This window comes from Bactrocera dorsalis, chromosome 4, assembly GCF_023373825.1.
Source record: "Bactrocera dorsalis isolate Fly_Bdor chromosome 4, ASM2337382v1, whole genome shotgun sequence".
Lineage (NCBI taxonomy): Eukaryota > Metazoa > Arthropoda > Insecta > Diptera > Tephritidae > Bactrocera > Bactrocera dorsalis.
In genome coordinates this window covers 9,007,128-9,034,621 of record NC_064306.1, presented here as the reverse complement: position 1 = coordinate 9,034,621, position 27,494 = coordinate 9,007,128, and the positions used below count along the sequence as shown (strand labels likewise).

The 27,494-nt window shown below is 33.3% G+C and overlaps 2 protein-coding genes across 4 annotated transcripts in view; both read right to left on the bottom strand.

Moving 5' to 3' along the window:
- The window catches only part of LOC105228580 (ras GTPase-activating protein raskol), a 254,245-nt gene extending 238,288 nt beyond the window's left edge, over positions 1-15,957 (bottom strand). Inside the window, exon 1 of one of the 3 annotated variants that reach the window (XM_049455597.1) lies at positions 14,746-15,957. In XM_049455597.1, coding sequence (XP_049311554.1) covers positions 14,746-14,821 — 76 coding nt within the window. In that variant the 5' untranslated portion in view covers positions 14,822-15,957. The remainder of the gene's footprint in view (positions 1-14,745) is intronic. The other 2 variants (XM_049455598.1, XM_049455600.1) reach the window with 2 other exon arrangements.
- Positions 15,958-23,334: 7,377 nt separating this feature from the next.
- Positions 23,335-27,256, bottom strand: LOC105228578 (uncharacterized). The gene is made up of 3 exons (XM_011208458.3): positions 26,050-27,256; positions 25,683-25,842; positions 23,335-24,697 (listed from the first exon to the last, which is right to left on the bottom strand). The coding sequence occupies exons 1-3, from the start codon at positions 26,597-26,599 to the stop codon at positions 23,821-23,823; spliced, it is 1,587 nt and encodes a 528-aa protein (XP_011206760.2). The 5' UTR covers positions 26,600-27,256; the 3' UTR covers positions 23,335-23,820.
- Between the last annotated feature and the right edge of the window lie 238 nt (positions 27,257-27,494).

The following is a 27,494-nucleotide window of genomic DNA, read 5'->3' as shown; positions in this document are numbered from 1 at the left end:
GTAAGTGAGGAAAGTTCTCTTAGCGCCATTCACTTGGGAGCTGCCAGAAATGATTCTTTTACATATGGCACAAGCAGCTCACGACTTCCTGTCTTAGACCAAGTATCCTCTGGGTAGTCAAAAAGCAGAGGAAAAGGAAGACCTCACCTCCGTTGGAGAGATCAGGTGGAAAAGAACCTGGCTGCACGCGGTATCCCGAATTGGCGCCAAGTAACGAAGAAGAAAGATTAAAGCAAATAGAAAATATTTTCTAATCAAATGACAGCCAGCGACCAAATAGAGCCACAGTTGTAAGGTGCTGGGACTGCAAATGTGGCACTTCAGTCATAGTTTCTTGGTGTCTGAGGGAATATTTTATGAATTTTTTTTTTAAATACGTAACACATAAGCCTCTTACATACATACAACTTGAGTATATGTATGTACCATTATCAGCATCTTAAGTTTTATCTTTAATAATTTCATTCTTGGAAACTACAGGCCATAAATAATTATACAACTTCTCTCGAATACTTTCTAAGAGCATACACATTACACATACTTGTATGTATGTATGTATAATAGAAATAAGCTTATTCAATAGAATGCAGAATGTAAGCCCCATTTCAACCGTTATAAGGTTGCAGGCTAATGCTAGTCAAGACCATAACGCCGACAATGACAGCATAACAGCAATAATGAAGTGTCAAATAACAACAACAAGCAGGAAAATTAAAAAAAAAATGGAAAACAACAAAGCGACAACAGTTGTTTTACGGCTTGTGGTAGCAAAGTAGCATAAGAACTAAGCTGAGACAGTGAGACAGAGAAAAATTGGGGAAAAAACAAACCGACAGCAAAGAAGTGTTAACCCACTGCCGTAGTGTCGGCATGTTGCACTACTTTCCGACTGTCAATGCAAGGAAATGGTAGAAGGAAAGGAGGAAGCAGTGGAGCAAATAATATGGTATGACAGATTTTTTTCACTTTTCTTCGTTCTTTTGTCACAACTTTTCATGTCATGCTTGTGGTGCGACCGACTTAGCAATGCGTTCATACATACATTTAACTTCTGAAATGATATTTGTAAATTTTGTACCATTTTCTTTTTTTTACGATTTTATTCTTTAATTTTTTTTTGTATTTTTGTAGTAATTCCTTGGCTATTATGGATATGTGTGAAAATTTCCATGGTCGTAAAAGAAACGAACGACATTAATGAGCGTTTGACATTAGAATGAGAATGTGTAACTGTAGACTGGTTTTTTTCTCAGGCATGCTCGAAGCGTAATTTAGCACTTTTATTTTAGCATTAAGCATCACATAATCAAAGTGAAGCATTTTTAATTGGCATTCAACCACTGAATGGTAATAAAAATATTAATTGCGCTACAAGAATTCTTAGAGTGGCAAAACAAAGCGTATAAAAAAATATTAAAACAAAGAATTTAAAAAAATGTACAATAAAAAATAATATAAAAAAAATAATATAAAAAAATAATTTAAAATTTTATAATTATTTATTAAAAAAATAAAAATTATATAAAAAAAAAATTAAAAAATTAAAATTAAAATTAAAAAATTAAATTTTTTTTTTATAATTATAAAGTAATAATATATAAAATAATTGTTTTTTTAATTTCAAAATTTTTGCAAATACAAATTTAAAATATATAAAAAATTTAAATTTCTTTATATTATTGTTTTTAGTTTAAAAAATTTTCAATTATTTTTTTTTATTTATATGTAATTATGAAGTAATAATATATAAAATAATTGTTTTTTTAATTTCAAAATTTTTGCAATTACAAATTAAAAAATATAAAAAATTTAAATTTTTTATATGATTGTTTTTAGTTCAAAAACTTTTCAATTATTTTTTTACATAATTTTTTTTAATTATAACTATAAAGTAATAATATATAAAATATTTTTTTTTTTATTTCAAAATTTGTAAAATAAATTAAATAAAATTAAAATTAAATAATTTTTGTTTATAATAAAAAAAAATAATATAAGAAAATTTAAAATTTTATAATTATTTAATTAAAAAAATAAAAATTAAAAAAATTATATAAAAAATAATTAAACATTTTTTTTATAATTGTAAAGTAATAATATATAAAATATTTTTTTTTTCATTTCAAAATTTTTTTAATTACAAATTTAAAAAATATAAAAAAATTAAATTTTTTTATATTATTGTTTTTAGTTTAAAAAATTTTCAATTATTTTTTTTTTAATTATAATTATAAAGTGATAATATATAAACTATATTTTTTAATTTCAAAATTTTTATAATTACATACATACATATTTAAAAAAAAATTAAATAATTTTTGTTTTAATTTTTTTTATACATTACATTATAGTAATTTAATAATTACATTATAATTCCATAAAAAATTTAATTTTTTTTATATTATTGTTTTCAATTAAAAAAAAAATCAATTATTTTTTTACATTATTTTTTTTTTAATTTTAATTTTTTTTGTTTTATTATTATTTGTTTAATTGTTTTTTATAAGCTTTGTTTTACCACTCTAAGAATTCTTGTGGGCAAATAATTATAGAAAATTTAAATAAAATCGTGCGAAAATTTTCACTATAAACAGCTAAAAACTCCCACGATTTCACCCAAAGAACTATTTTATAAAAACCCATAATTTTTTACAGTTCATTCAACAAAAAAAATTCATTAAATATACAGTAAAATTTAAAATTGGCAAAACCTGCCGCCAAGCCCATTGGTTAGCATTTACAGTTATAGCTGACATCTTTTTCCATATATCAAGCCTGCACTCACACACTGGCAGTTGGCACGTATTTGTTTGTCGGTCTGTTGCAGCGCACATCAAAGGCAACGCACCGCATTTGCAATCACAAAAGCTGATAATTGTTAGTTAATACGTAGTTGCCAGATTGTTAGTTTGCATGCGTTTACTAAAGTTAACAAACTTACTTGATAATTATTATAGCAAATAATTTTTAGGACAAGCACGTAAGTTTTAATACTATTTTTTACTGTTCCCACGAAAGTAGGGACCAACTAATTAGAATTGAACCGGATTTATAACCGTCAACTCGACGACTTCCACCACAACTGCATCCACCAAAATGGTAGGACCCGGATCTTTCATTGTACTTGGACCCCTATACCATAAAGGAACTGCGCCATTATGTTTAAATATGTAATCAACCTCCCTAAGGATAAGCTCAGTCCACTTGTCGCCTTCTACACTGGCCATTGTAAACTCAAAAAGCACTTATATTGTATAACGTGGGTCTAGCTACTTGTGTGCATTGCCGGTTCTGCGACATGGAGCCTGAAACTTCAGAACAACTGCTAATTAACTGCACCGCAATTTCTAGGCGCAGGATTAAGACTAGGGTTAGGTTAGTCCTTGTGACTTATGACAATAGACCTTAAGTCGGGGTGCAATCCTCATTTCATAATCTAATCTCATCGGACATTTATTGATTGTGCGAAGAATGAAGCACCGATGACTTGAATGCACATAATGACTAACACCATATGAGGTTGCGATGCCGCACTCGTTAGTTATAAAGAAATTTCTAACATCAGCCGCCGCACTGCTCGTATACTGAAAACAAACGTGTATTGTCCTATATACTATCTAATGGCAAATATTCGTATTATTACAAAATACTTTTAATTGTTGTTTATATTTGTATAATAGTTGTGACACTTGGAAGATGCAAACAATAACTTTTACAACTGGGGTCATTCAGTGCTTTGTCACAGCTTTTGAGTTGAACACTTACTTTCACTATTTGTTTCACTTAAAAAACGTAAAGAGTGTGTCTCTTCAAAATTTTTTGTCGTCATTGCAAATATTTACAGGCCAATTGACGCTTCGTACATAATATTTCGCACTGACGTAACGGTGAAGTGCGTGCAATAGTGAAAGTATCGCATAGACACCGGTTTCTAGTCCATTTGGAACGTCGTCATTGTCTTTATAAAAAATTGTTTGCGCAGCTATTATTAATTTGATGATCAGCTTATTTTTTAGGTAATTAAATACTTATCAAATCGCAGTTTTCAAGTACTCGAATTATTATCTTTTGTGGAAAATTATTAACAAAGCTAACTGTGAAATAAAACGATAAGATGATAACTTTTCAATAAACATAATGCCCCCGGAAAGCTTGGCAACTATGAAGTTTAAAAATATGTACTGTGTGTCGTTTTGTGAGCTGCTAAAAGTGAGTTTTTCGTTTTTTGCGATGTCGAAATTTGTTGAGCAAAGAATTTGCATTAAATTTTGTTTACGGAATCAATTTTTTGCTGCGGATACGTGGAGGATGGTGCAGAAAGCCTTTGGTGATGAGGCTATGTCTAAAGAAAATATTTACAAGTGGTATAGTGAGTTCCAAGCCGGCCGTGAACGTGTCGAAGACGAAGAGCGTCCAGGGCGACCATCAACCTCAACCGACGAAGCTCACGTTCAACAAATCAAAGATTTGGTGTTGAAAACCCGTCGATTAACAATTAGAGACCTTGCTGATGAAGTTGGCATATCGAAAGGCTCAGCCAATACCATTTTGAAGGATGTTTTGGGCCTCAAGCGCGTCAAATCTCGACTGGTACCGAAAACATTGAATGCACCATCCCATACTGCCCTCGTAATTCGTGATCATTTCGCCAAAAACTCAACCCATATCGTTCCGCAACCACCGTATTCACCTGATCTGGCGCCGTGCGACTTCTGGCTGTTCACCAAGCTCAAAAGACCGCTCCGGGGACACCGTTTTTATACGATAGAGGAGATTCAAGCCGCAGCGAAGACGGAACTGAAGGCCATCCCGGAAAGTGACTACAACCAGTATTTCGATGATTGGAAAAGCCGTTGGCATAAGTGTATTGCATCGGGAGGGGATTACTTTGAAGGGGATGAAATTGATTTGGAAGAATAAATAAAGAATTTTCAAAATAAATACAATGTCACAGTATAAGTATGTGGACAAGGTGATTCCGTTCGCAGGAACTCGGACTGACGTATGGAACGACTTGGTGCATTTTACGCCAAGATCTTAAATTGAAAGCGTACAAAATAGATCTCGACGACAATTGGTTTCAACAAGACGGTGCCATTTCCCGCAGATCACATCAATCAATGAATTTATTGAGTGGACACTTCGGTTAGCAAATAATTTCACGTTTTGGACCGGTTAATTGACCACCAAGATCGTGTGATAACCCACGGTTACACTTTTTGCTGTGGGGCTATATAACGTCAAGAGTCTATACGGACAATCCCGCATCGTTTCAAGTCTTGGAGCAAAGTATCTCACGTGTCATTCTTCAGTTACCGATCGAAATGCTCGAATGAGTCATGGAAAATAGAACTCAATGGATGGACTATCTAAAACGTCGCCACGACCAACCCTTGAAAGAGATAATATTCGAAAAATAAATGCCAAAGAATGTTCTTTCTTTAAATAGGCCTCATTAAATTTGAAGTTGCTGTGTTTTTTCATTAAAAAAGAAGTGAGCCTCGAAATGGATCACCCTAAAAATCGTTACTCAATGGGTTGACTATGTCCTAGTGCCTTGGCATCGACATTTTTTAGCTACATGAGGTCATTCTATATCTGTACTCGTAAAAGCCTTAGGACGCTGCAGCCTATGGTTGACCAAACCTTCTAAAACCAAATAACTAGGCAAGTAAAGCACAGCGGTCTTAAGAAATGTTTTTCATAGTACACTTGGCAATCAGCATAAAAATCGTTATAGAGGTGATATCAGAAATAAAACCGACCCATTGACGCCTTAACTGAGGCAAGCGAGCTCTGCATTTAAGTGTCAGTCCCAGATTTCCCAATCTGTATAATGCCCTTCTGAATGTCAAAGCGCCTATTTGCAATACGCCGAGCGGAGGAAACTCATTAGAACTCCATCTTGATACCCCGCATAAGTTGGAAGATCTCTAGATGAAGGTCTGATGAGTGTCCTACGCTTGCATTTAGTAAACTAAATGCAATTACTATTAGTTTTTCTTTTCGCTTCCTATCAACAATTTGTCAAAGACAAATGTGATATCCGGAAATGTCAGCAATTGTGCGCAGTCAGAGTTGTATGCAGCATGGGAACGAAAAATGAGCGCAATGTCCGCATGTTGGCATGACATTTAATTAAAGTTAATTTTTCCCTAAGAACAACAATTAGAGCAACAAACAGTCGCATGCTGTGAGCGCAGCAACTAAGGTTGCCAGAGTGGTGTGAAAGACAAAGCGAAATAACTTGTTAATGCTGTGAATAATTTATGAAATGCAATTGAATGCAATTTTTACAACTTCACTATGTTTTCTATGTATTCCTTTTTGTTCATTTCTAATTATTATTTACTATTTGTTATTGTTTCTTATCTATTCTTTACTATTGTACTACAGTGTCGCATTGCTGTTCCCACATTGTCTACGAGCGTTTGAACAATATCAAGTTGTACAATAACAACAACGTGAGCCAAAAAGTGCGAGTCAGCTTTTATCAACACAAGAGGCGTGGAACAGTGTCGAGCACTCAATTATTATATACTATAATATTTATGTACATATGAATATAGACACACTTCAATGTTCCAATGAAGCCCTGCAGTAAAAAAGTGAACTTGTGGAACAGATTTTTGTAATAAATCTTCTGGTGTGCTTATTATTTGTTGGAAAATAAGACGTGCGACAATTCTTCGAAGGAGGAAAGAATTCTAAGATGCAATTATTGATATCCTGCCGTGAAAATATGAACTTGAGAAAAAGATTTTTGTGGTAAAGCTCCTAGTGTGTTTATTAAGAGCTGGAAAGTAAGACATTAGACTATTTTTCACAGAAGAAAAGAATTAGTGCACATAATTAAAGATACACTGTGTGAAAATATGAACTTGTGGAACAAAGTTTTATAGTAGGGAAACGTGAGACTTGTGGAACAGAGTTTTACAGTAAGGAAACATAACACCAATGGAAATTGGCGTTCCAAGACAGGCCTTACTTAATTTACTAAGAGATTTCACAGATGTTGACCCACACTAGAAAATAAAAAAAGTATATTTTGAACTGCGGCCACACGCTTCTTCGTTATTATACATACATACATATATGCGTCATCCTTATTAGTTGAAAAACAAATTAAGCACAAAATGTCACAACATCGCTTAATAATAAGAAAACTTATAAACGAATAATATTATCAGCAAAAGCACAGCAAATATATATAAAACTAGAGGACCCGCCTACGTTTTACTGTGGCTGATACATAGGTAGTACTACTAATACCATCTATATGATTTCTATTAGTTAGATTATAAGTATTAGTTAAGGAATAATCGCATTTTTGATGAAGCAACAAAAATGTATCAAAAAGCATTTCGTGCCGTAAGAAAGAATTGGTTTTTGGGGTAAAAATACTATTGAATTTGGGCTGTGCATCAGTGAAATCAATCGAATCCAATCGATTGTCAGCCTGGTGGACTGCATATTAAGAAACGGTTCTCAAGCGTGGAAAGACAAAAAAATCGGCTGGCAAGGTTATGGCATCAGTCTTTTGGGATGCCCGTGATATATTATTCATCGAATGATAAATGAGCCAGTTTTAATTGATTGCATTGTGTATTTGATTGCAGTTCTATTCTACCATTCCCAATATTTAGCAAGTTTATTATTTTTCAGGAAGGATCAGTTTGAAATTGTACGCATACATGTATTCATCGTTCCCGTTTAAATATTGTATTGCTCTGTGCAATGCTTCGAAAAAATTTCTGTATAACTCAAATTTTTTATCAACACTTCAGTTATGCCACAATTTTTGTATGCCAGACCTTTTGCAATTTTAAATTGCCTGTCAAGACCCCCTCCAATAGTTAGCAGGTATGAAAAAAATGTTATAGCTCACCCAATTACTTAAGAACGAACTCTGTCCTTCCCATAAGAACTTGATCCGCCTTTTACTTTGGCATCGTTTTGTTTAATGCACGTTTACGCCAATTTAAGGTTTGAATATTGGATACTGCGATGGTAGCGCCATCTATCGGTCAAACATTCCAAAATTAACAATTGATTAAAAATGAAAAAATAATTTTAAAAACATTTTCCAGTGGACCAAATTGTAAATCTAAACCATTCTCGAATCTCCTTGAACATACACACAAAATTTCATCAAAATCGGTCCATCCGTTTAGGAGTAGTTCAAATGCAAACACATCGTCTGAAGTTTTTTATATAAAAAGATGAGCAAATCGAAATCTCAAAGAAATACTAAACATTATTTTGCAGAGCATTGCGCTCATTATTTCATTTACAAACAAAAAAATCAGTTATAAACTGCATATGTACATATGTAAGTATGTATGTAGCCATATTTATATATGTACATACATATGTATGAGCATTACAAATATATGTATGTATGTAAGTGTAAAGTACAAATATAGTGCATAAGGTTTTGCTTTCATTAACAGTTCGGGTTCAAGTAAATGTCTCACCAGTTTTTTATGACTTTTAAGCAATTATTTATTTATTGGCGATACAACAAAAACAATTGTCTCAACTACATGGCAGATTGTGGGGTGTTAATTATTTACAGATATTTTTATACATACATGCATATTCCTTTATAGTAATCGTTTGCCTACAAAGTTCCTATGAACCCCGTGTAAGAGGTGTAAATATTTGGTTATCAGCTTTTATGTTTATTGCGACAACCTTCATAATTCAAACAAACTACGCAAACAGATAAATCACGGACGTTATTTTTTTATTTTAGCTCTTTTAGTAGAGTTGTGTCTTTATATTCCTATCTCTATGTATGTCACTCGACTATTTTACTTTACCTATCAAGTTTACTATAGATAAAAGGTACTGGGCCAAAGACTTATGACTAATCTACACTTTGGCACCATATTATTTGTTAATTTTTACTATTTTTTTTTCATTAGCTTGATATCATTGAACTTGTAAAGATGTTAACGGGGAATTGCGCCAATTTGCCAATTAGAACGGTATTATGGAGCAATAAAAACAAAATATTCACAATACCAACGGGTTTCTGAAAACCGAGAGGCTAGTCAATAAAGACCGTTAGGCTGGTCTAAAAATCAGAATGTTGTTAGCCAACATTTCAACGCCAAATAATAAGGCTTGAGTGACATTAATATATGACAACAGTTGTCGTGAAATACCGAGTTGTGGATGAAGCACCAGTCCGGGCATATCTGACTTCGGTTGTGTAGACCCGATTATCGTATAAATAAACTCTAAGTTCAAGTTAAAACCAAACCTACTACCGCAAGTGCTGCCTCCGCTTAAGTAGTGGTACTACCAGCAGTAGAATACGCCTCCAGGTGTACTGTGGGCTCTGCTGTTTAAAAATCTACGGAGGCAAAAGATAAAGAAACTTACGTTGTTTATCCAAGTAAGGCAAAATGCGTTTCATAATATCAAATTTGAGAGTATTATCCCCAATTCTAGTCCAAATATCTACCAAGTCAAATTTTTATCTACCAACTAAGAAGCTATGGAATCCTAGCGAAAACTACATTTCATTTCGAAAATAACGCAAGCCTTTCAGGCAAATATTAAGTGCCTTAAATGATAAGTTTGTTTTTATTTCTAAACATTTTGACAAATGATAGAACTCGATTCTAACGGCAAACTGTTCGTGTTGTGGTTGCAAGTTCTTCTGGTAATTTGATATGGATCGCAAAGGCAAGAGCAGCCAAAAACAAAAAATACGACTAGGTAACTTTATTAGCTGACTACAGCTGGCTACCGAAATTCACTTGTTTCTCCTTTCTCTTTTTGTATCTACTGTTTGACGTTCCAGCATTAATTACACTCACTTTAACCATCACTTCCGCTTTTTCCTGCTCGTGTGCGCAACGAATCTACGCATTGTCTCTCAGCTAGGCTCGCCGGTCATGTGTTGCACACCTTTATTCTAAGTCATTAATTGTTTAGGGTTTGTACCGCCTTTCCACACTCAAAATCGTCATATCATGCTGACACTAATAACAAACAGAACAAATGTCATGACTGGCGGTCCTTTTGACTGCCTGCTTGTAAGCGCTAGAAGGGAGATCAAAACAATTCGCCTACCTATATAAATTTAGACATGATAACACAGCTGATTACACACGAATTCTATTGCAGCTACTTTGAAAGTTATTTGTAGAATTGTGTTTAATGTTTCTTCAATAGTTTTGTTGCTACCTCTGTGAAAGTAGACACTATAGAACTACATCCCGATCTTTGTTAAAAAATGTATAGCAAGTAAAGAATGGGCTACATAAGTATAATCAGCTTCTTTGACATAAATTAAATCTGAGTTATAATGAAACATTAACGATTTTAAGTGGCAGCTAATATTATATAAGTGATTTGGTGCCCTAAGCTGAAAAAAATTATGTAAGGTATCCTAAAAATGTTTAGATGATAAGAGCGCGGACGGCGCGATCACTTCTCTTATAAACTTCTAACCTAACCACAACGTCATAGTTTGTCGTAATTAAACTTCAACGCTTTTTATCATCCGAAAGAGTTGGCTGGAGGATGGAGCCAAGTGTAAAAGTTCACGCAGGTGAGGAAATTTCTTTGATTTGGGAGTAGCCAGAAGCGATTATTTTATATACCAAACTTGGAGAGTAAGGCCGTGGTGGCCTTATGGAGATGAAAGCTGTTTATATACATAATAAAGTCCGAAGTTATGTCTAGTTAAGCCGTAGATAATTTCATCTATCTTGGAACTAACATTAACACCAACAAAAAATTCGACCTCGAAAACTAACACAGAATAACTCTTGCCAACAGGTGCTACTTCGGACTGAGCAAACAACTAAGAAGTGAATTCCTCTCTCGACAAACAAAGATCAAACTCTACAAGTCACTCATCATCTCTGTCCTACTTTATGATGCAGAGGCATGGACGATGACAACATCTGAAGAGCCGACGCTACGAGTTTTCGAGAGAAAGGTTCTGAAAAAGACTTACGGTGGTTTGCGCATTTGCAAAGGCGAATACCGCAGTAGATGGAACGAGAGCTGTACGAGATATACGACGGCTTTGACATAGTTCAGCGAATTAAGAGACAGCGGCTACGCTGACTAGGTCATGGTGTCCGATTGGATGAAAACATTAGCTCTGAGAGTATACGACGCAGTACACGTCAGGCGAAGCAGAGGAAGAGAAAGACCTCTACTCCGTTGGAAAGCCCACGTGAAGAAGAAACTGGCTACACTTGGAATCTGCAATTGGCGTCAAGCAGCGAAAAGAAGAAACGACTGGCGCGCTGTTGTAAACTCGAGTAAAACCGCATAAGCGGTATCTACGTTAATAACGAAGAAGAAGAAAGCAACTCATTACATAAATTGAAATCTATAAAAAATATAAAGCGCTACTAAATCTATTTATTGCATTAAAAAAGCTAACAAACAAAATTTTCAATCTAGCGACAACTTGAAAGCCAGTTTAAGCGACAGGTTTTTAATTGTTTAAATTATCGAACTTTTTAATTGACGCTAGCTCGCGCCCGTAGTTAGCTGCAGGCAATTTATTTCGCACTCTGTGCTTTCCCTTACTTCATTAAGCTGCCAGTTTTCTGCTTAAACATTTTATTTTTTATTTTAAATATATTCTCATATACACTGTTTTTTGTTGTTACTGTTAGCGTTTTGAAAACACGCTCTTCTGTGCTTCCAAATTTACACAGAAGACAGTATGGGTAGACGTTTCGGGTAAAAGTTGTTTGCACTGTTTGCAAAAAAAACCAGAAAACGTGTTATGAATTTGAATAGATTGCACTAATGATTTGGGAGGAATGCTCTAAAGAGTACAGCAGAGTATGAATTAGTAATAAGGCAAGATTAAACATAATAAATGAGGCAGAGCACGGAAAACGGATTCGGTAAACAAACTGTGGTTTTGTTGTGACATTTTGTTATAGCTCTCTTTTTGTACAAAACTTCAATTCATTAATTTTTTGACGCAAATGTATATTTTTTTTAACAATTCATTCATGCTGGACAGCTAATTTAAGCAGCTTTTAGAAGACAAATAACATGAAAATCTGATTTGAGTAACTTGTTTGAAGCGAAGTCGGGTTATACACATTTACTGTGTTTCTACATATTGTCGCACGAAAATGAAAACTGAGAAAATATGTCCAGAAGAGCTGAAATTTGTTAAAGCATGCTTTATTAACCACGAAGAACTATATAAGTATATTAAACACTGCAGAGTTATTTTCTTGGTCAAGGTAGCAGTCATTAGAAAGCAATAGAAGTGCTAGTTGCGAACTTCGATAAATTTTCTTCCATAACTCGAAATCTCTCTAACCCTAAGTTTTTTTGGATTATGGTGATTCGAGTTAGGGAAGTTCAACTGTACGTAGGCTGCTATATATATCTCTGACGTAGGCAACACTAAGTGTTGCCAGGTGCAATCTGACATTTCCATTGGAAAGTTTGACATTTTTTAGCATAACATCACTCAGAACGTTTTGTCATTTAATCGTGAATTGTTTTATTTACAGGGAATTAAAAAATTCATCTCGGCCAAAAAATGGAATTAACTCGTGAACATTTTCGTGCGATCATTTTTCACAACTTTCGACGTGGATTATCACGACAAGAGTGCATCGATGAACTAAAATCTTTGTATGGCTATGAAGCACCATCCTATAGCACTGTGAAAAACTGGTACAACGAATTCAATCGTGGCCGATGCTCGCTCAAAGACGAATTCCGTGAAGGTCGTCCAAAAACAGCCGTTGTGCCAGAAAACATCGATGCCGTACGTGAACTGATAATGCAAGACCGTCATGTAACATACCTTCAGATAGAGGCATGCCTATGCATTTCTCCCACCAGCATACATTCGATATTGCATGAACACCTGGCCGTAAAAAAGGTTTGTTCTCGTTGGATCCCGCACAATTTGACAATCGCTCAAAAAAAAGGCTCGTGTGGATTGGTGTAAAGAAATGCTGAAAAAATACGATCGCGGTGCTTCAAAAGACGTTTATAAGATCGTCACAGGTGACGAATCATGGATCTATGCGTATGAGCCCGAAACAAAACAGCAATCGACCGTGTGGGTCTTCCAAGACGAGCCAAATTCAACAAAAAAAAAACATTTTCGTTGATGAATATGCCTATTTTCATTATTAGGCCAGAAATATATATAGCAGCCCTCGTATCTTAATTCAAGTGAGACTTGACATGTTATTGGAAATAATTAATAAAATGTGTCTTACTCTGATATCCTTCCGCGCTTGCGAAGAATCTCGAGATTGATCTGTAACTCAAATAAACAACACTTGACGTACAGCCCTTGTCTCGCTTGACGTTGAAGCAGCAAAATGCTTGCATACATAAAATATTTACAAAATATTTTCTAGTTAATCTCAGCACAAAAAGGGATGATTTTCACTATAAACACATAACAACCGAAATATGTATGTATGTGCAAGTATGTATGAGAAACAGCGCACAAAAATAAGCAGACCTTCGGCGTGAGACCATGTAAGGACATAATGCGCTCAAGAATGGTGGGAGGCGGCATGTTATGGCGTCATTGCAATAAATTAAAAGTCAAAATAAAGGGGAAGCAAGCGTCGGAAATCGGGGTTTACGGCTCGTAATGTTGCATTAAAATGTGCAAATTTAGTGAGCGAAATACACAAAAAAAAAAACAAAAATTATATTGAAGACGTGCTGGAAACATACATACATATGCATGACAATATGTCCTTAAAAGGATATGCTAGATTTAAATTAAAAAAAAAATACATAAATCAATGAAACACAAAACAACTTGTATGTGAACCCATTGTAAGCTTGCTTTTTGGCGGCCATTTTTGAAATCATGCTTTCAATTGCTTACATTTTTGTTGAAGCGGTCCTTACCTCGTGCTTAGTGCATTTATAAAATGTATTAAAGCTTCTACCTAAGCCTATTTACATACATACATAGGCGTTTTCGTAACAACTTGTGCGCTAATTTTGTTCTCACTGCACTACACTTGTCCGGCTAAATTGCTAGACGCAGCAATAACGCAAAGGAAATAACCGCAAAAGTATGTGGCGATTAAAAGAAACGTGTGTCATAAATATAAAATATTTGTTTGCTGCATGGAATTTAAATGATTCATTCAATAAACCGATATCACGCTCAACATTTAGTGGTAGGTTGAATTAGAAAACCGTGTCACATGTAAAATATTTTCGGGATTGAGTTAAAAATAAAAATAAACGAGAAACACGCCAACTTCGCTTAGACAGAAGCTACTCTTTATGAATAAAAAAACTTCAATACAAGAATTTAGTTTTGATCAGTTATCGATAAGGCAATGAGAAAAAACAAACGCGCTGGGTTTTCGGCTATAAAAAAGGTAGAAATTTAACCGATTTCATTTCAAATCCTCTTTTTAAAACAACAAAACTTACTGGAACTATTCAGAAATATTTTCGATATAATGATACCTGCAAGCTAGTTTTTTTTTCTTAAAGTTAAGACATGCTATCCCTTCTTCGGCAACAACTACGGAACGTTTAACACAAAAATGATGTTCAAAGGTGTAAAAAAAATAATTTCTGAGAGTAACAACAACTTGAAAAAGAAGCAAATAAATCACACAAATTCTGCCTATCACTCTAGCGTAAAATAACTACTACAATTTGTTGAACATACTCCAAATCACCTATGATATATAAAATTTTCTATTTTTGATAATATAAAATATTTCTTGTACTCACCACAAACATCCAACCAACCCTCCACCCGACTTGGATAATTTATAGCGCAAACGCGATTAAAAGAACGACGTCCCATCTTGTGACTGCAATATTTGTTGTTATTACGCTCGAAACACCGCGCTCTCTGCGCAATTTCACTCAAACAAATGTATCAATTTTCGTCCTGTCGCTCTACGCTGTCTCTTAACATCCACACTACACTTGTACGCTCTATTTTATTCACCACTATTTATAATCTCTCACTCTCTCGCCGTCTATCGCTCACTGAACTACTTTCCACATCCACTTGTTCGCACGTACACTACGTGTCCTTCGTGCTCAACTCTTAACACGTTTTGTTTATTCCGAGCACTTGTTTCAGCATATAACTGGTTTTGTCTGAGCTTATTGGATTGCAAGGATATACTGATGCTTATGGAAAAAGCGCGTTATTGCACTCATACTCTTTCCTTGCGCTGTGTGAGTGTGAGCACGAACACGGTTGAGAGGTTGGAAACGGGCGCCTTTTTAAGGTAGATGCACGGCGTGTACAAAGTGGACGTGTTTATACAGTTGTGGATGCTGTATGAAGAGTATTTTTTTTTTTATTTTATAAAATAGTCTTTGTTTTCGTTTTGAATCTGCGTTTTCATGAAGTGGTTGAGTTGTTTTGCTTTTCTTTACTTTCAAGTATGACGTTTGGTGATTTGTTGTTGTTTACAGAGATTTGTTGTTTTATTTTATGCTGTTGAGTGAATTTGTGTCGATTTTATGGATTTTCCAATACGCTGACGGAAAATGCGTTAATGTTGTGTGTATGTAAAAGCTTATGCAAATTCGCATTAAAGCTTATTGGTTTAAAAATAGCTGTTTGAGTTCAATCACTTCAACACAAGCTATTTAAGCGCAGATTTTGGTTTGCGTTGTTATTTTTAGATTTTTTTTTGTGTATCAATTGTTACACTTTGTTGCTCGGTTTGGCTATTTTTGAAAAATTATTAAACAAATATTTTTTTTTAATTTTAACACTTATAATTATTTACCACGGAATTTTGGTTATTAAGCTCAGATTTTTTCTTTTTGTATTTGCTTATTTATACACTCACATTTTCACTTGGAATATTTTTTAATATTATCAGTAGTTAATTTATTTATTTTTCCACTTTTATAAATTTAATACATTTTATTTTGAATATTTTATTTTTATTCTAAGTACTTTTAGTAAAAATTGACTTTACCAAAAATTAATTTTAATCAGCATTATTTTCTTTTTTTTTACTCAAATTCAAACCGTCAAAATTCACTGTTCATTTTCTTAAAAAAAATCATATTAATTTATGCCAGCATTTTTTATTATATTTATTTATTATTCTTCATTTATAACCTCAAATAATTTTTTTTCTCCATTTGTGTTATAGTATTTGTATATTGTTGAGCATACATTTGCATATTTTATATTCAAACGAGTGAAATTAGCACTGGCGCCATTGAAGGCGTTGTATTAAAATTTGCTTAAAAATTTATTATTGAATTTGCTTTTTGTATTACTCATGTTCTCTCATTCTTCGTTAAAATTATTTTACCTGCAAAATAAAAAATAAAAATTAAACTTATAAAAAATACAATACAATATTAAAAAAATACAAATAGAAACTAAACAAAAAACAAAAATTTTAAATTCTCAGAACAACAATAACAATGCAACTCTTTCAGTTATGTCAACACAGCATTACCAATTTACAGCACACAAAAATATCAGCACTAAGATTTCTTAATATTTCTTATACAGCCATTTAATTTTTTTTACAGCTATACAAATATTTATTACTGATGTCTCACAGTTTACCAATAGTAAACATTTTTGTAATTAATTTCCAGTTTATTACAACTCTTGAAAACGCTCTGAGCTGAAAACTACATATGTAATTGTACGAGCTTATGCAAAACCATCACTGCCAGTCGTTTTAGCAAACAACTTTTCGTTCTTCTAAGCCCGCAAAGCTGTTTGATTACACATTTGCAGAAAAAAACGTATATTTAAATAATTGTGCAAAGGCACATGCTTATGATGCTTTTTAAAAAATGCACCGACTTGTGTCCAGCTGTCACACTTTGTTATACTGCGCGCAATGCTTTTCAATGCCACTTGTTTATTAAATATTTATACAGTATGTATGGTAATACAAGTACGTACATACATACACATGTTTGTATTATTCGATCTAAAAACTAAACACCAGCTGATTCGTAATTTCTTATTTACAATACATATATTTTAAATATTACTCAAAATTATTTGAACACCTACATTTGTTTAAATATGTTATACATATGTTTGCTCGAATCGCTGTTGTGTATACGAACAATATTAAATAATATTTAATTTTATCTGCGGTATTTTACAAAAACACCCACAAACAACACTGCACTTTCGCGATAAATTAAATGAAATATGCAACAATACTTGCGAAAAGTGATAATTTTTTCAAGTAATGAAAATATATTAAATAACTTGCGGTTGTTTCGTTTTATTTTTGTTTTTGTTTTAAAATATTTCTTTTCTTAGTCATTTTTATTTGTGGTATGTAAATATTTCTTTTAAACAAGTGTTGAAACCACGAATCGATAACAAAAGTAAATCGATATAAACACATTTTACATATTTAAGGTATAAACATATTACATTTAGAGTAATGCAAATTAGCACCAGACAACTAAAGCAACTTGTTTAGCATTTTCTTTCGCATTTGTATCTACCATATGTAATTTATCGGCAAAACGAAACGATTCCAAGCAATTCCTCAAAATACACATTATTATTGTAGTGTTCACTTAAAGCACTTAGTTTAATATAAAAGAAAAATAATTGAGATTTACAATTTAAAAATAAAACATTTAAAATTTTTATTTAGTTTTTATTATATCAAACTATGCTCTTCATATAATTTAGTTTATTTCACAATTGTATTGCTTCGACTTTTATTTTTTTAATTAAATTTAAGGCTGATAATCTGCTGTATTTTTGATATGTGCAAATGTTTGCATAATTTTGGTTAATTTTTCAAAGCATTACACAAAAACAAGATTTTTTAATTTTCACTTCCAAGTCCTCGTTTTTTTTTATAAATTTTCTTTATTTGTTTTGATATCACATTCACAATAACATGTGTTTATTTTCAAAATATGTTAACACATTATTTCTTTAGCAATAGCCACAAAACATTTTGCACTTTTGTTCAATAGCTCCAAACACTTCTTTGTTTAGGACTTCGGCTATTCGCTTTTGCCTTTAAATCGCAACAAATAAAGACTGCAAATCTGCTAATCCCTACACCCACAAAATATCAAAATAAACTAGCTTTTTTTAATTCATACCATATTTACTTATTTATGTAAATATGTACATACATATGTACATATGTACAGATTCAAAGCAATACCTGGCAGTCTCACTGTTCTTAATCCAACAGATAGAATTTTTTGCACTTTATTATCAGTATGCCAGCAGCTGTGTATCAGTCTGCAAAATTCGCACAAGTAAACATACACAAAGTGAATACACATGGAAAACAAATCTACACATATTGTATGTACATATGTACATATGTACATATGTATGTATGTATGTGTGTATATTTTATTTCCACTTTATTTATTTTCTTTGCTGATTTAATATTGTTTTTATTATATTTTCGCGATAACTATCACCAATTGTTATTGATGTTATTGTATATACATACCTACATACACACTTACATATGTAAATGTGTACATATGTATGTATTGTACATCCGTACTTTTTCTGTCTAAATACATGTATACAGTCTGTTGTACCATATATTGTCAACGCACTTTATCAACACCCGCATGTGAATTTGCCGCTTTGTGTGTTAACAGCGTAGGCACTTGTCTGCTGCAACGCTCATCACACAAACTTACACAATTCTGCAATTATATACACGTGTATGTATGTACTATTTTATTTAACACAAAACATATTTTCGTAGTTCCACTTAACAAACAAACATTTTATTGCCTGCAGTTAAAAATTATATTTGTGTTTACACATATGCTTTATAAAGCTAATTCCCACAGCTTCTTTTGCAACAAACATTCATTTACAAATAATGCGACTAAATTCTTAACTCACTTCGTTTCTCGCGTTAAAATACCAAGCAACAACTTCTTGAGAAGAAAAAACATTAAGCTAACATGCCAACAACTGCCATATGAATACATATTTACATATGTACATACGCATGTAAATAAATGTCAACTCCAAAGGGACTAACGCACCTACATACACACATACAAATACACATTGCTTTCGCTCGTTTGAGTGATGGCTTTGAACGAGACAACAGAATCTAATAAGCAAATAGTTTTGACAAACATTTGTACATACGCACATTTTCACCTGTGTGCATAGAGCCAATTCGTCGGCCTAGTATTTGCACACGTACACATGTACAAAAAGCACTCGCGCAAGTGTTGCTGTTGTTGTATTAGCTAGCACTGTCATTGCAAGGCTGTACGCATTTTACCAAAATCCATTGTTATTGTTGTTATTAGCTGTTGAATTTTAACACAAATAAATATGTATATACACACATGTACATATGTATATAACTATGAAATATAATATTTCTAAAAAATTTATACACTTTGCAATATTCTATGCACATTTGCTATTATTGAACGATAAACTACACTAGATGCTGCAAATTTTGATTCGTCACTTCCTCACTGTTTCTTAAATTTGCAGAAGGCACAATGCGTTGCCGCTGCTGCTGCCATTCCAGCAACTCGGTACTTTTCAACTATTTAATAATTTTTCCTTTCGGCTTTACATATACACATACACACATTTTGCTTGCATTTTACTAGAACTAATGCTTACCAATAAGCTCAATACGATGTGGAGCAACAAAATACAATTTATTAGCCACAAATTTCTTTAAATTATGCAAATTTAAATCAGCAAGAAAGCCACTGCGAGGAAACGCGAATGAAACAACAACCGACCGCACGAATGTAACAACGATTAGTACACGCAACGCAACGATATTTTCACAGCAGCTTCACTTCATATCCCCAGCTAGAACTTTTCACACATATCCGCATCCGCGCTCGCACAATAAATTTTCAACTTCCGTACACTTATAGAATCCGCATAATACTAAAAGAAACACTTTTGTAGTGAGCAACACACGCGTGTATAGACCGTTTTACACATCCGACGCACCAAATTTATTTTCACACACGTTGTTCTCCAACATCAACTCGTCACTGAAACTCTCAGCGTTGGCAAAGTGAATGGTAACCGTTGCGTTGCTGAAGTTACCACGAAATACAAACCAAATGAGCACACAAGCATACAGACACGCGTTCTCAGCAGACGGTGGTGGTGGATTGTGTGGATGTTAATTGGCTGTTGGGTGGCTGGTGAAGTAGGAGCGTTGATACTACCGGTAACCGGTGAATCTGCACGCGAAGAGCAGCATAAAGCAAGTTGGAGGCAAAAATGCTGTAGTTGTTAAAATGCGTGGGTGGAAACAGTTAAATATTTGAAGCACCCGCTTGTGTGTATATTATAATGTACATGGAATGCTTTTATTCACCACGTTGGAGCTTTTGAGTGTATGGTAAAATGCTTAGCCGGGACTTACAACACATTTGTGCGTAAAGTTGTGTTGGGGCGGCGCCGGATGTGAAGTGTTTGAATTTAAGTTAGTGGATTACGTTAATTTATAGAGGAAAAAGCTCTTTGTAACGCTTTTGTAAGAAAGCTAGAACGTCGAAAAGGAAAATTAAGCACAAGAAAATTATATTATATTACACTATTTAATTTATACATATGTATGTATATTAATTTACATATTTATTTATATCGTACAAAGAAATTAATTAAAACTAGAAAAAGAAAAATCACAACGTTTATGCTGTTATCGATTTATCGAAATATTAAGTACATCCGCAATTTATTGACAAGTTTAAACGGGGATATGCGAATTTTTATAAAAAGAACCGCTCTTAGTGGAATATTATACATTAAAACATTTATAATTATAATTGTGAGCCAATATTAACATAGACATTGACATTAGCTCGAAATTTAATATTCTTCAATGCAAGTATGTTGGCGTTGTAAAGTCGTTGTAAAGTCATCACCCCGCGTGCAAAAAAAATAGTACAGAATTTATAATAAATACATACATACATATGTACACATAACAAATATTTTGAGTTAATTCTGCTTTACGAACACAAAATATTTAACCAAAAAACTATATTAGCTGTAATACCAACCACGCAAAAATATTTGTGTTCCAATTATGATCATTATTTGCTATAAAATAGAATAATTGCATTAATGCAGTAATGTCACCCTCACAAAACGCGCCGCATAGTGCAGTAAATTGTTCGTGGAAAAAACAAAGTTGGACAACAAAATGTAGTGATAGTATGGTTAGGACAAACCTACATTTTCGTAATACGGTAGAGGTTAGAGAAGCATAGTTTGCGCTTGACATACCCAGTGGCGCGTCAGAATGTCACAGATTAGTAGCAGCAACACCTCGGACATAATCGCAGATTTCTAACCAAGAAATAAATGATATAGGGGAGACGCTAAAGGAAAGTGGAATTAATATGAGGGATGTAGGATGTGCATACATGCAAACATATGTATATGTATTTGCAAAACAACAACACTTTGTGTAGTTCGCATTGCTAGCACTCATCATCACTGTTCAATCTCTGCATCAAAACGCACGAAAACTCTTTGCCAAGGGTGGAAGCTGCGTTGCGTTGCTCAAGTTAATAATGATGTCGCACGTGCCGTGACTAGACTGACGCTGTGCAACGTTAGGGTGACAAACTGACTAACTTGCGATACACTGAATTTCACGCATAGCCTGGAGTTAATGTTCCATTACTTTTGTTTTTGCGATTGCTCAATAATGCCACATACTTTTCAGTCAAAATACTGATTTTTTGTCTTTCTTATTCAATATGTTCTCCCAATTGAATGCGTGTCACTGTTATTTTCAGATGAACATATTTTAAGAAGATACCATTTACTCACAGAGCTAATATCGGCTTATATAGAAAAGATAGAAAAACACAGCCGAAATAAAAAGAATCAAGTCCAGATATTGGAAGGACTCACTTAAATCCGTAATTAGGTACGTTTCAACGTTTCATACCCCCTTGGATGGGTTATTGTTATTGTTTTTGTAGCGGTAGAAAACATTCCTGAAGTAATATCTAGGCATGGTACCGAGTTGACAATCTTTGGGCGAAAATCTGGGTCCGTTCCGGTTACTTAGACCCGACTGTCGTGGGAACGGTAAAGATATGGTATGGATTATTGTCTACGGCAACGGTACGATCTTCAAACAAATTGACAGATCAGACCACTATAGCATACATACATATATGTATGTATGTATGTACATATGTAGCAGCCATTCAAACTGAACGATCGAAATTAAGTTCTTGTATGAAAATTTTTTCATTTAAAGAAGAAATTGTTCTGATCAGATGACCATCAAGTTCTTGTATGAAGACTTTTTATTTGTGAAGGATATTATACCTTCGCCCCGGATTTAAAGTGTTTTCATGTTATTTACTTGTTTCTGAATTTATTCAATACCGAATTAACAATAGGTAACAAAGATTATTTAAACAAAGATATATTAAATTTTATTAATTTAAATGAAGTGTGAATATGAATGTGTTAAAATATTTGAAAACCATTATAAAAAAATTGTGATATATACATTTAAAATAAGAACAAAGATTTATTATTCCTTATTATTGGAAAAAAATAATAATCGCTTAAAATACTAGAGCTTTTACAATTTAAAATATATTTTAATGTGTATTTGAAGTATTATAAAAAGTTATACTTTTTAACAAATATTAGTTCGAATTTAAACAAAAAATTGGTATGTTGTAAACAGAAACTTAACAAAATCTACATAATATGTATTTTAAATTATGCGTTTTCGACAAAACTCAAATCGATAAATGTATCATGAGCGGAAGAAATCGATAACTACGATAGCTCTTACACATAATAAGAAAAGTAAATTTTGATTAACAATTTGACTTGATTTGGCTGTAATAATAAAAAATATTACTGTTATGATATTTATGTACGTATGTATATTTACAACTTTCTTGTAACACTTTGCAACAATTTAAGTGCTTAAAACTAAAAAAAAAAATAAATAAAATACAATTCATTAGTTGTAGTTGAAAAGCCAGCCAGCCAAACTATTTATGTATGATGTTATAATTAAAATGCGAGTTTTAAAATTATGTTACTAACAAGTAAGCTGTAAATACTAGTCTGCAATTGATTGGAAGGAACATAGCACTTGAGGTTGTACGAAAAAAAAAAATATTTTTTTTTTTTAATTACAGTACATATATTTTAAAATTATTTTTCATTACACTTGGCAGCAAAAGTATTATTGGTAAATTTTTAATTATTTCACAAAACTTTGTTTGTTGTAGTGCAACAATGAATGTAGCGTGGTAAATATTTTATTTTATGCTAAAATCTGATAATGATATTTTGCGACACCATTCAGACAGTATGTATGTATACACTTTTTCTTTAGTAACAACTTGAAGCTTCAATAACCTAAAGATATGTATTATTGACAGATTTTTAGGGTTTTCCGATACTATATTTAATAACTAATTTCTTTTAATTGATTACTTTGCAAAAGAAGAATATTTAGTGTAAAATATCATACAATTAAATCAAAAAATAAAGCGATTTTCATTTATCAAGAATCCAAAATTATATACATATGTTTCTATATTGATTTGTTAGGGTTACAACACCAAAAATAGAAGATGAATTCCTTTCTCCAAATATTCGAATTGAGCCCGTTTCAAAGAGATTGGAATGTATACATTAAATATTATATCCATTAGCGTTGCTACAGAATAATGTCTTATAGCTAATTACTCATAGGACTTAACTTTACACTAAAGATAATTAAATGACCTAACCTAACTCTTACATAGAAGAAAAATATCAACAACTAACACCGCTTACTGAGACCTTAAACTAAGTTACAAATTAATCTGTAAATCTAATTTTCTTATTATATCCTTCGCTTTATTGAGACTTGCCGGTCCATGCGTATTTGTTGTAGCCATCTTATAGAGATCAGTCATATATTTCTCGATGTTATCCATTGTGGCACCGTTCGGTTGTGTTGGTATGGCCAAGCCAGAGAGCGCATGCGCCAACTTTGCCTTCAATTTATCCAAATATAATTCGAGTAAACGATTCTTTTCCGCCAATTCGTCATTCTCGTTAGTCATTTTTTCCACACCGAATTTCATATTCTCCACATGTTTCTCTAATACAGCATTTTGCTGTTCCAAATCTGCTTTCGATTTGCGTAGCGTACGTAATTCCATATCGAAAACTTTATTATGCTCCAGAAATTCATTGGTGAATATTGGTATTTCGCCGGGCACGGCTGTTGCGGCTGCGAGTGAGTTGGCTGTATTAGTGCTTATTGGTGTTGTGGTATTGGTTGAATTGCTATTGTGATTACTACTTGATGTGGAATTGTGATTGTTGTTGTTGTTAGTGTGTGATGTACTGTTTTTGCTTTGACTATGGTGTGTATCGCCTGCTGTGGGTGGTGTCGGTGTACGCTTACGTCGTGGCTTATTATCCAATGTTGTCGCTGGTGGTGGCAATGCTGGCGGTGAATTGTCCTTTTCCGAACTGCGGCGTGATTTGTCTTTACCGGCTGCTGTGTTGGCATTGGCTTCCTTATTTGGCGATTTTATATTGCCTACCGACTGTGATTTCTCCTTTAAGACTGTCTTGCCAGCCTCGCCGGGACTTTTGCGTATTTGCTTGTCTTTAGCCAGCTCGCAGGCCAAAACATCAGGACGTTCTTTGAGGAAAGTGTGCAATTCGGCGAGGTAGCTGAAAACAAAAATATTGGGTTAACATAATTATTTATTTTTCTTGAAACAAATTAAGGTTATGTTGCTGTAGGGTATCGACAGTACCAAGAACGACGTTTATATTAATATTTTAAACATCCGCAAATCATTACATATATTTCTATTTACATATACATACATATATACATAAATATTTGCCGGAAGTGAATGTTATGTGTGTATGGGGACCTGGTATGCTGACACTTTTATGAATCACAATTACTGATTAATGGTAACTAATATAGGTATATTATATAAATAATGCATATTATATGTCTGTAAATAACTCTCATATAAGCAAATACAATTCTTTTAGCAACTTGATTTTATAAATCACTGCCCTAATTTCCAATTAAAATAGTTAAAACTCGCTTAACCAGTAATTAAGAGGCATATCTGGTATATAGCAATTTTACAAACTTACAAACATTGATTGAGAAATATGTATAGAAAAATTACATACTTATACAAATATATGCACATGTATGTAGTTTACTTAAATGGAGGTAAGTCTCTTGATAGATACATAATTTATACAAATACCTACTAAACAGTGTGCTTTCATGAATGTGTATGTAAATGTGTTTGTCATACGGAAGCTCAAGAGAATATATGTAAGCATTCGTACGTTACTAAAAACGATATATAGCACGAAAATCCCTTAGCAAATTTGATATACAAAGCTGCTGAGCAATATAAGTTTGCACTACCTTAATATCAGCTGAGCGCACAAGGTTTCATTGTACGTGATAATCATTAATATACATATGTATGTATGTATTGATTTACAAACTACATCTACTCATATGCATATGTAAATATGATACGTGTGTGTATGCGGACAGTAAATTAGAAAAGCATTCGAATTATGAAAAGGCCGTATTTAAGTCAACTAGTCCAAAGTTGCTCCTAGCTTCCATACATAGCGCATCAACATAGCAAACACAGTTACTTAACCTACTCACCGTTGCTTATCAATTTCAGCTGCTTTCATATACGGCGCTTTTTTATCCTCCGTCATCTTTTGCCACTCTTCACCGATAATTTTGGTGTGCTCAATCGCTGTTTTGGAGGGCAGTTCCTTTCGCAGCATCTCGCGTCGATCATTCATGTAACGTACATAACCTAGCAAAAACAAAAAAAAATCTGTTAGACAACATGCTAGTGGGTTATGCATATGTACATATGTTAACAGAAATCGGAATATGTGTATAATATTTAACACCCATGTTAAAGTGCGCAACGTATATCTGCCGATAAATAATAATATTTTTCACATAGTAGTACATTATCTTTACGAACACATATTTAAATACAAATACACATACTTACCAGTCAAGGGCATTTTTGGCGCACCGGCCACTTTAATTTTACGTCGTTTCAAGCGGAATGACTGGTCTTCTTCTGCTGTAGCAGCACCGACACTACTACGTTTGCGGCTAGCTTTTTGCAAAGTAGTTGGTTGATGTGAGCCCACAGCATCTTCACCATCAGACAATGATATAATGGGTATATCAACATCCAAATGTGTAACCATTCCCGCCTTATGTGTTGATAATAACTTTGCCGACTGTTGTTGGCATTGTTCATCGGCTTTGGTGTAATCTGTTGTTACTGTGGACTTTAATGGTATCTCTTCTATATCCATATCAATATCCTTGCTAGCACTGCTTTCAGTTGAAGTAGTTAAATTTGTTGTTGTATTGTTATCCTTTGTTCTAGTTTCCGCTGTTGTAGTAACAGCCAGAGAACTATTAGCAGCGCTGCTACCAGCACTACCAGTCAAACTACTATTGCCACTGCTTTCTGCCATTGACGCCGCTGTTAACGTTTCGTTCATTTGTTTTTTGCTACCCTCTGTTGTTGATTGAACAATTTCCATACCTTGTTAATCCAAGTAAGAAAATGCAAACACCTCTGTCTAAAAAGTTTTGTAGCAGTCTTTTGATTGTTTTGAAACTAGCTGTTATTTAGTAAATTGACAAGCACTATTTAATTTATATGCACGGCAAAACACTATATTATTTGCTAACGAACTTTCTTGCACGAATTCAGCTCAACATATGAAAAGGCCGCTGTGCTGGGTATGTTTGGTTTGCCATATATACTAAAGTGGCATGCTCTACACAGGGTTGCAAGATAAGGAAACCTTGTTAAATTTGCTTGCGAACGATATTTTTTTTTAATATTAACGTCTTTCAAATATTTTGTTTTCTTTTAAAAAAGAGAGGTAAAAGTTACGTTTATTGAGCTTGTTTTGACATATACATATATTGCCTATTCTTTAATTTAATCTATTATACCACTTTGAAATTATGTGTTCAATGCAACCCCACTGTTTATACCACCATACAATTTTCTCTATCCTTTTTTGTAAAGCACATTGTAGCAGACTTTTGAAATAACGTTCTTTATCTAAATTTGGTACCCGCCGGAAATTTTGCTTTAACTACACGTTAATTTGTCGAGTATTAGTATTTTTGTATTATTTAAGCTCGCTTTACTCCACTGCAAAAACGTTGGACTTACTTTTATTGATTTAAATAACACATGACATTCATTTGAAAGAACCTGCTTACTTTTTTCTATGCACAGCTGTTCAGTTGTGTTCAGTGCAGTATTTTGCTTCAAAATTGCGCGATATGTTCAGTGTTGTTCGTTTCCACGCCAGACTGGTGTTAAAGTTATTAACAATTTGCTTTTTTATATTATAAGAGCCAATTTTCATAATATACTACAAAGAAAATGTAAAAGCGATTGAAAAGTTATTCTAATTG

Bases quoted from the DNA above. Each gene is read 5' to 3' on its own strand.
- LOC105228578 (XM_011208458.3), bottom strand. From the start codon at position 26,599: ATGGAAATTGTTCAATCAACAACAGAGGGTAGCAAAAAACAAATGAAC. The intron at 25,843-26,049 runs GTAAGTATGTGT...TGTTTTTGCTAG, and splicing joins GCCAAAAATGCCCTTGACTG to GTTATGTACGTTACATGAAT. The intron at 24,698-25,682 runs GTGAGTAGGTTA...TTTTGTTTTCAG, and splicing joins GCTGAAATTGATAAGCAACG to CTACCTCGCCGAATTGCACA.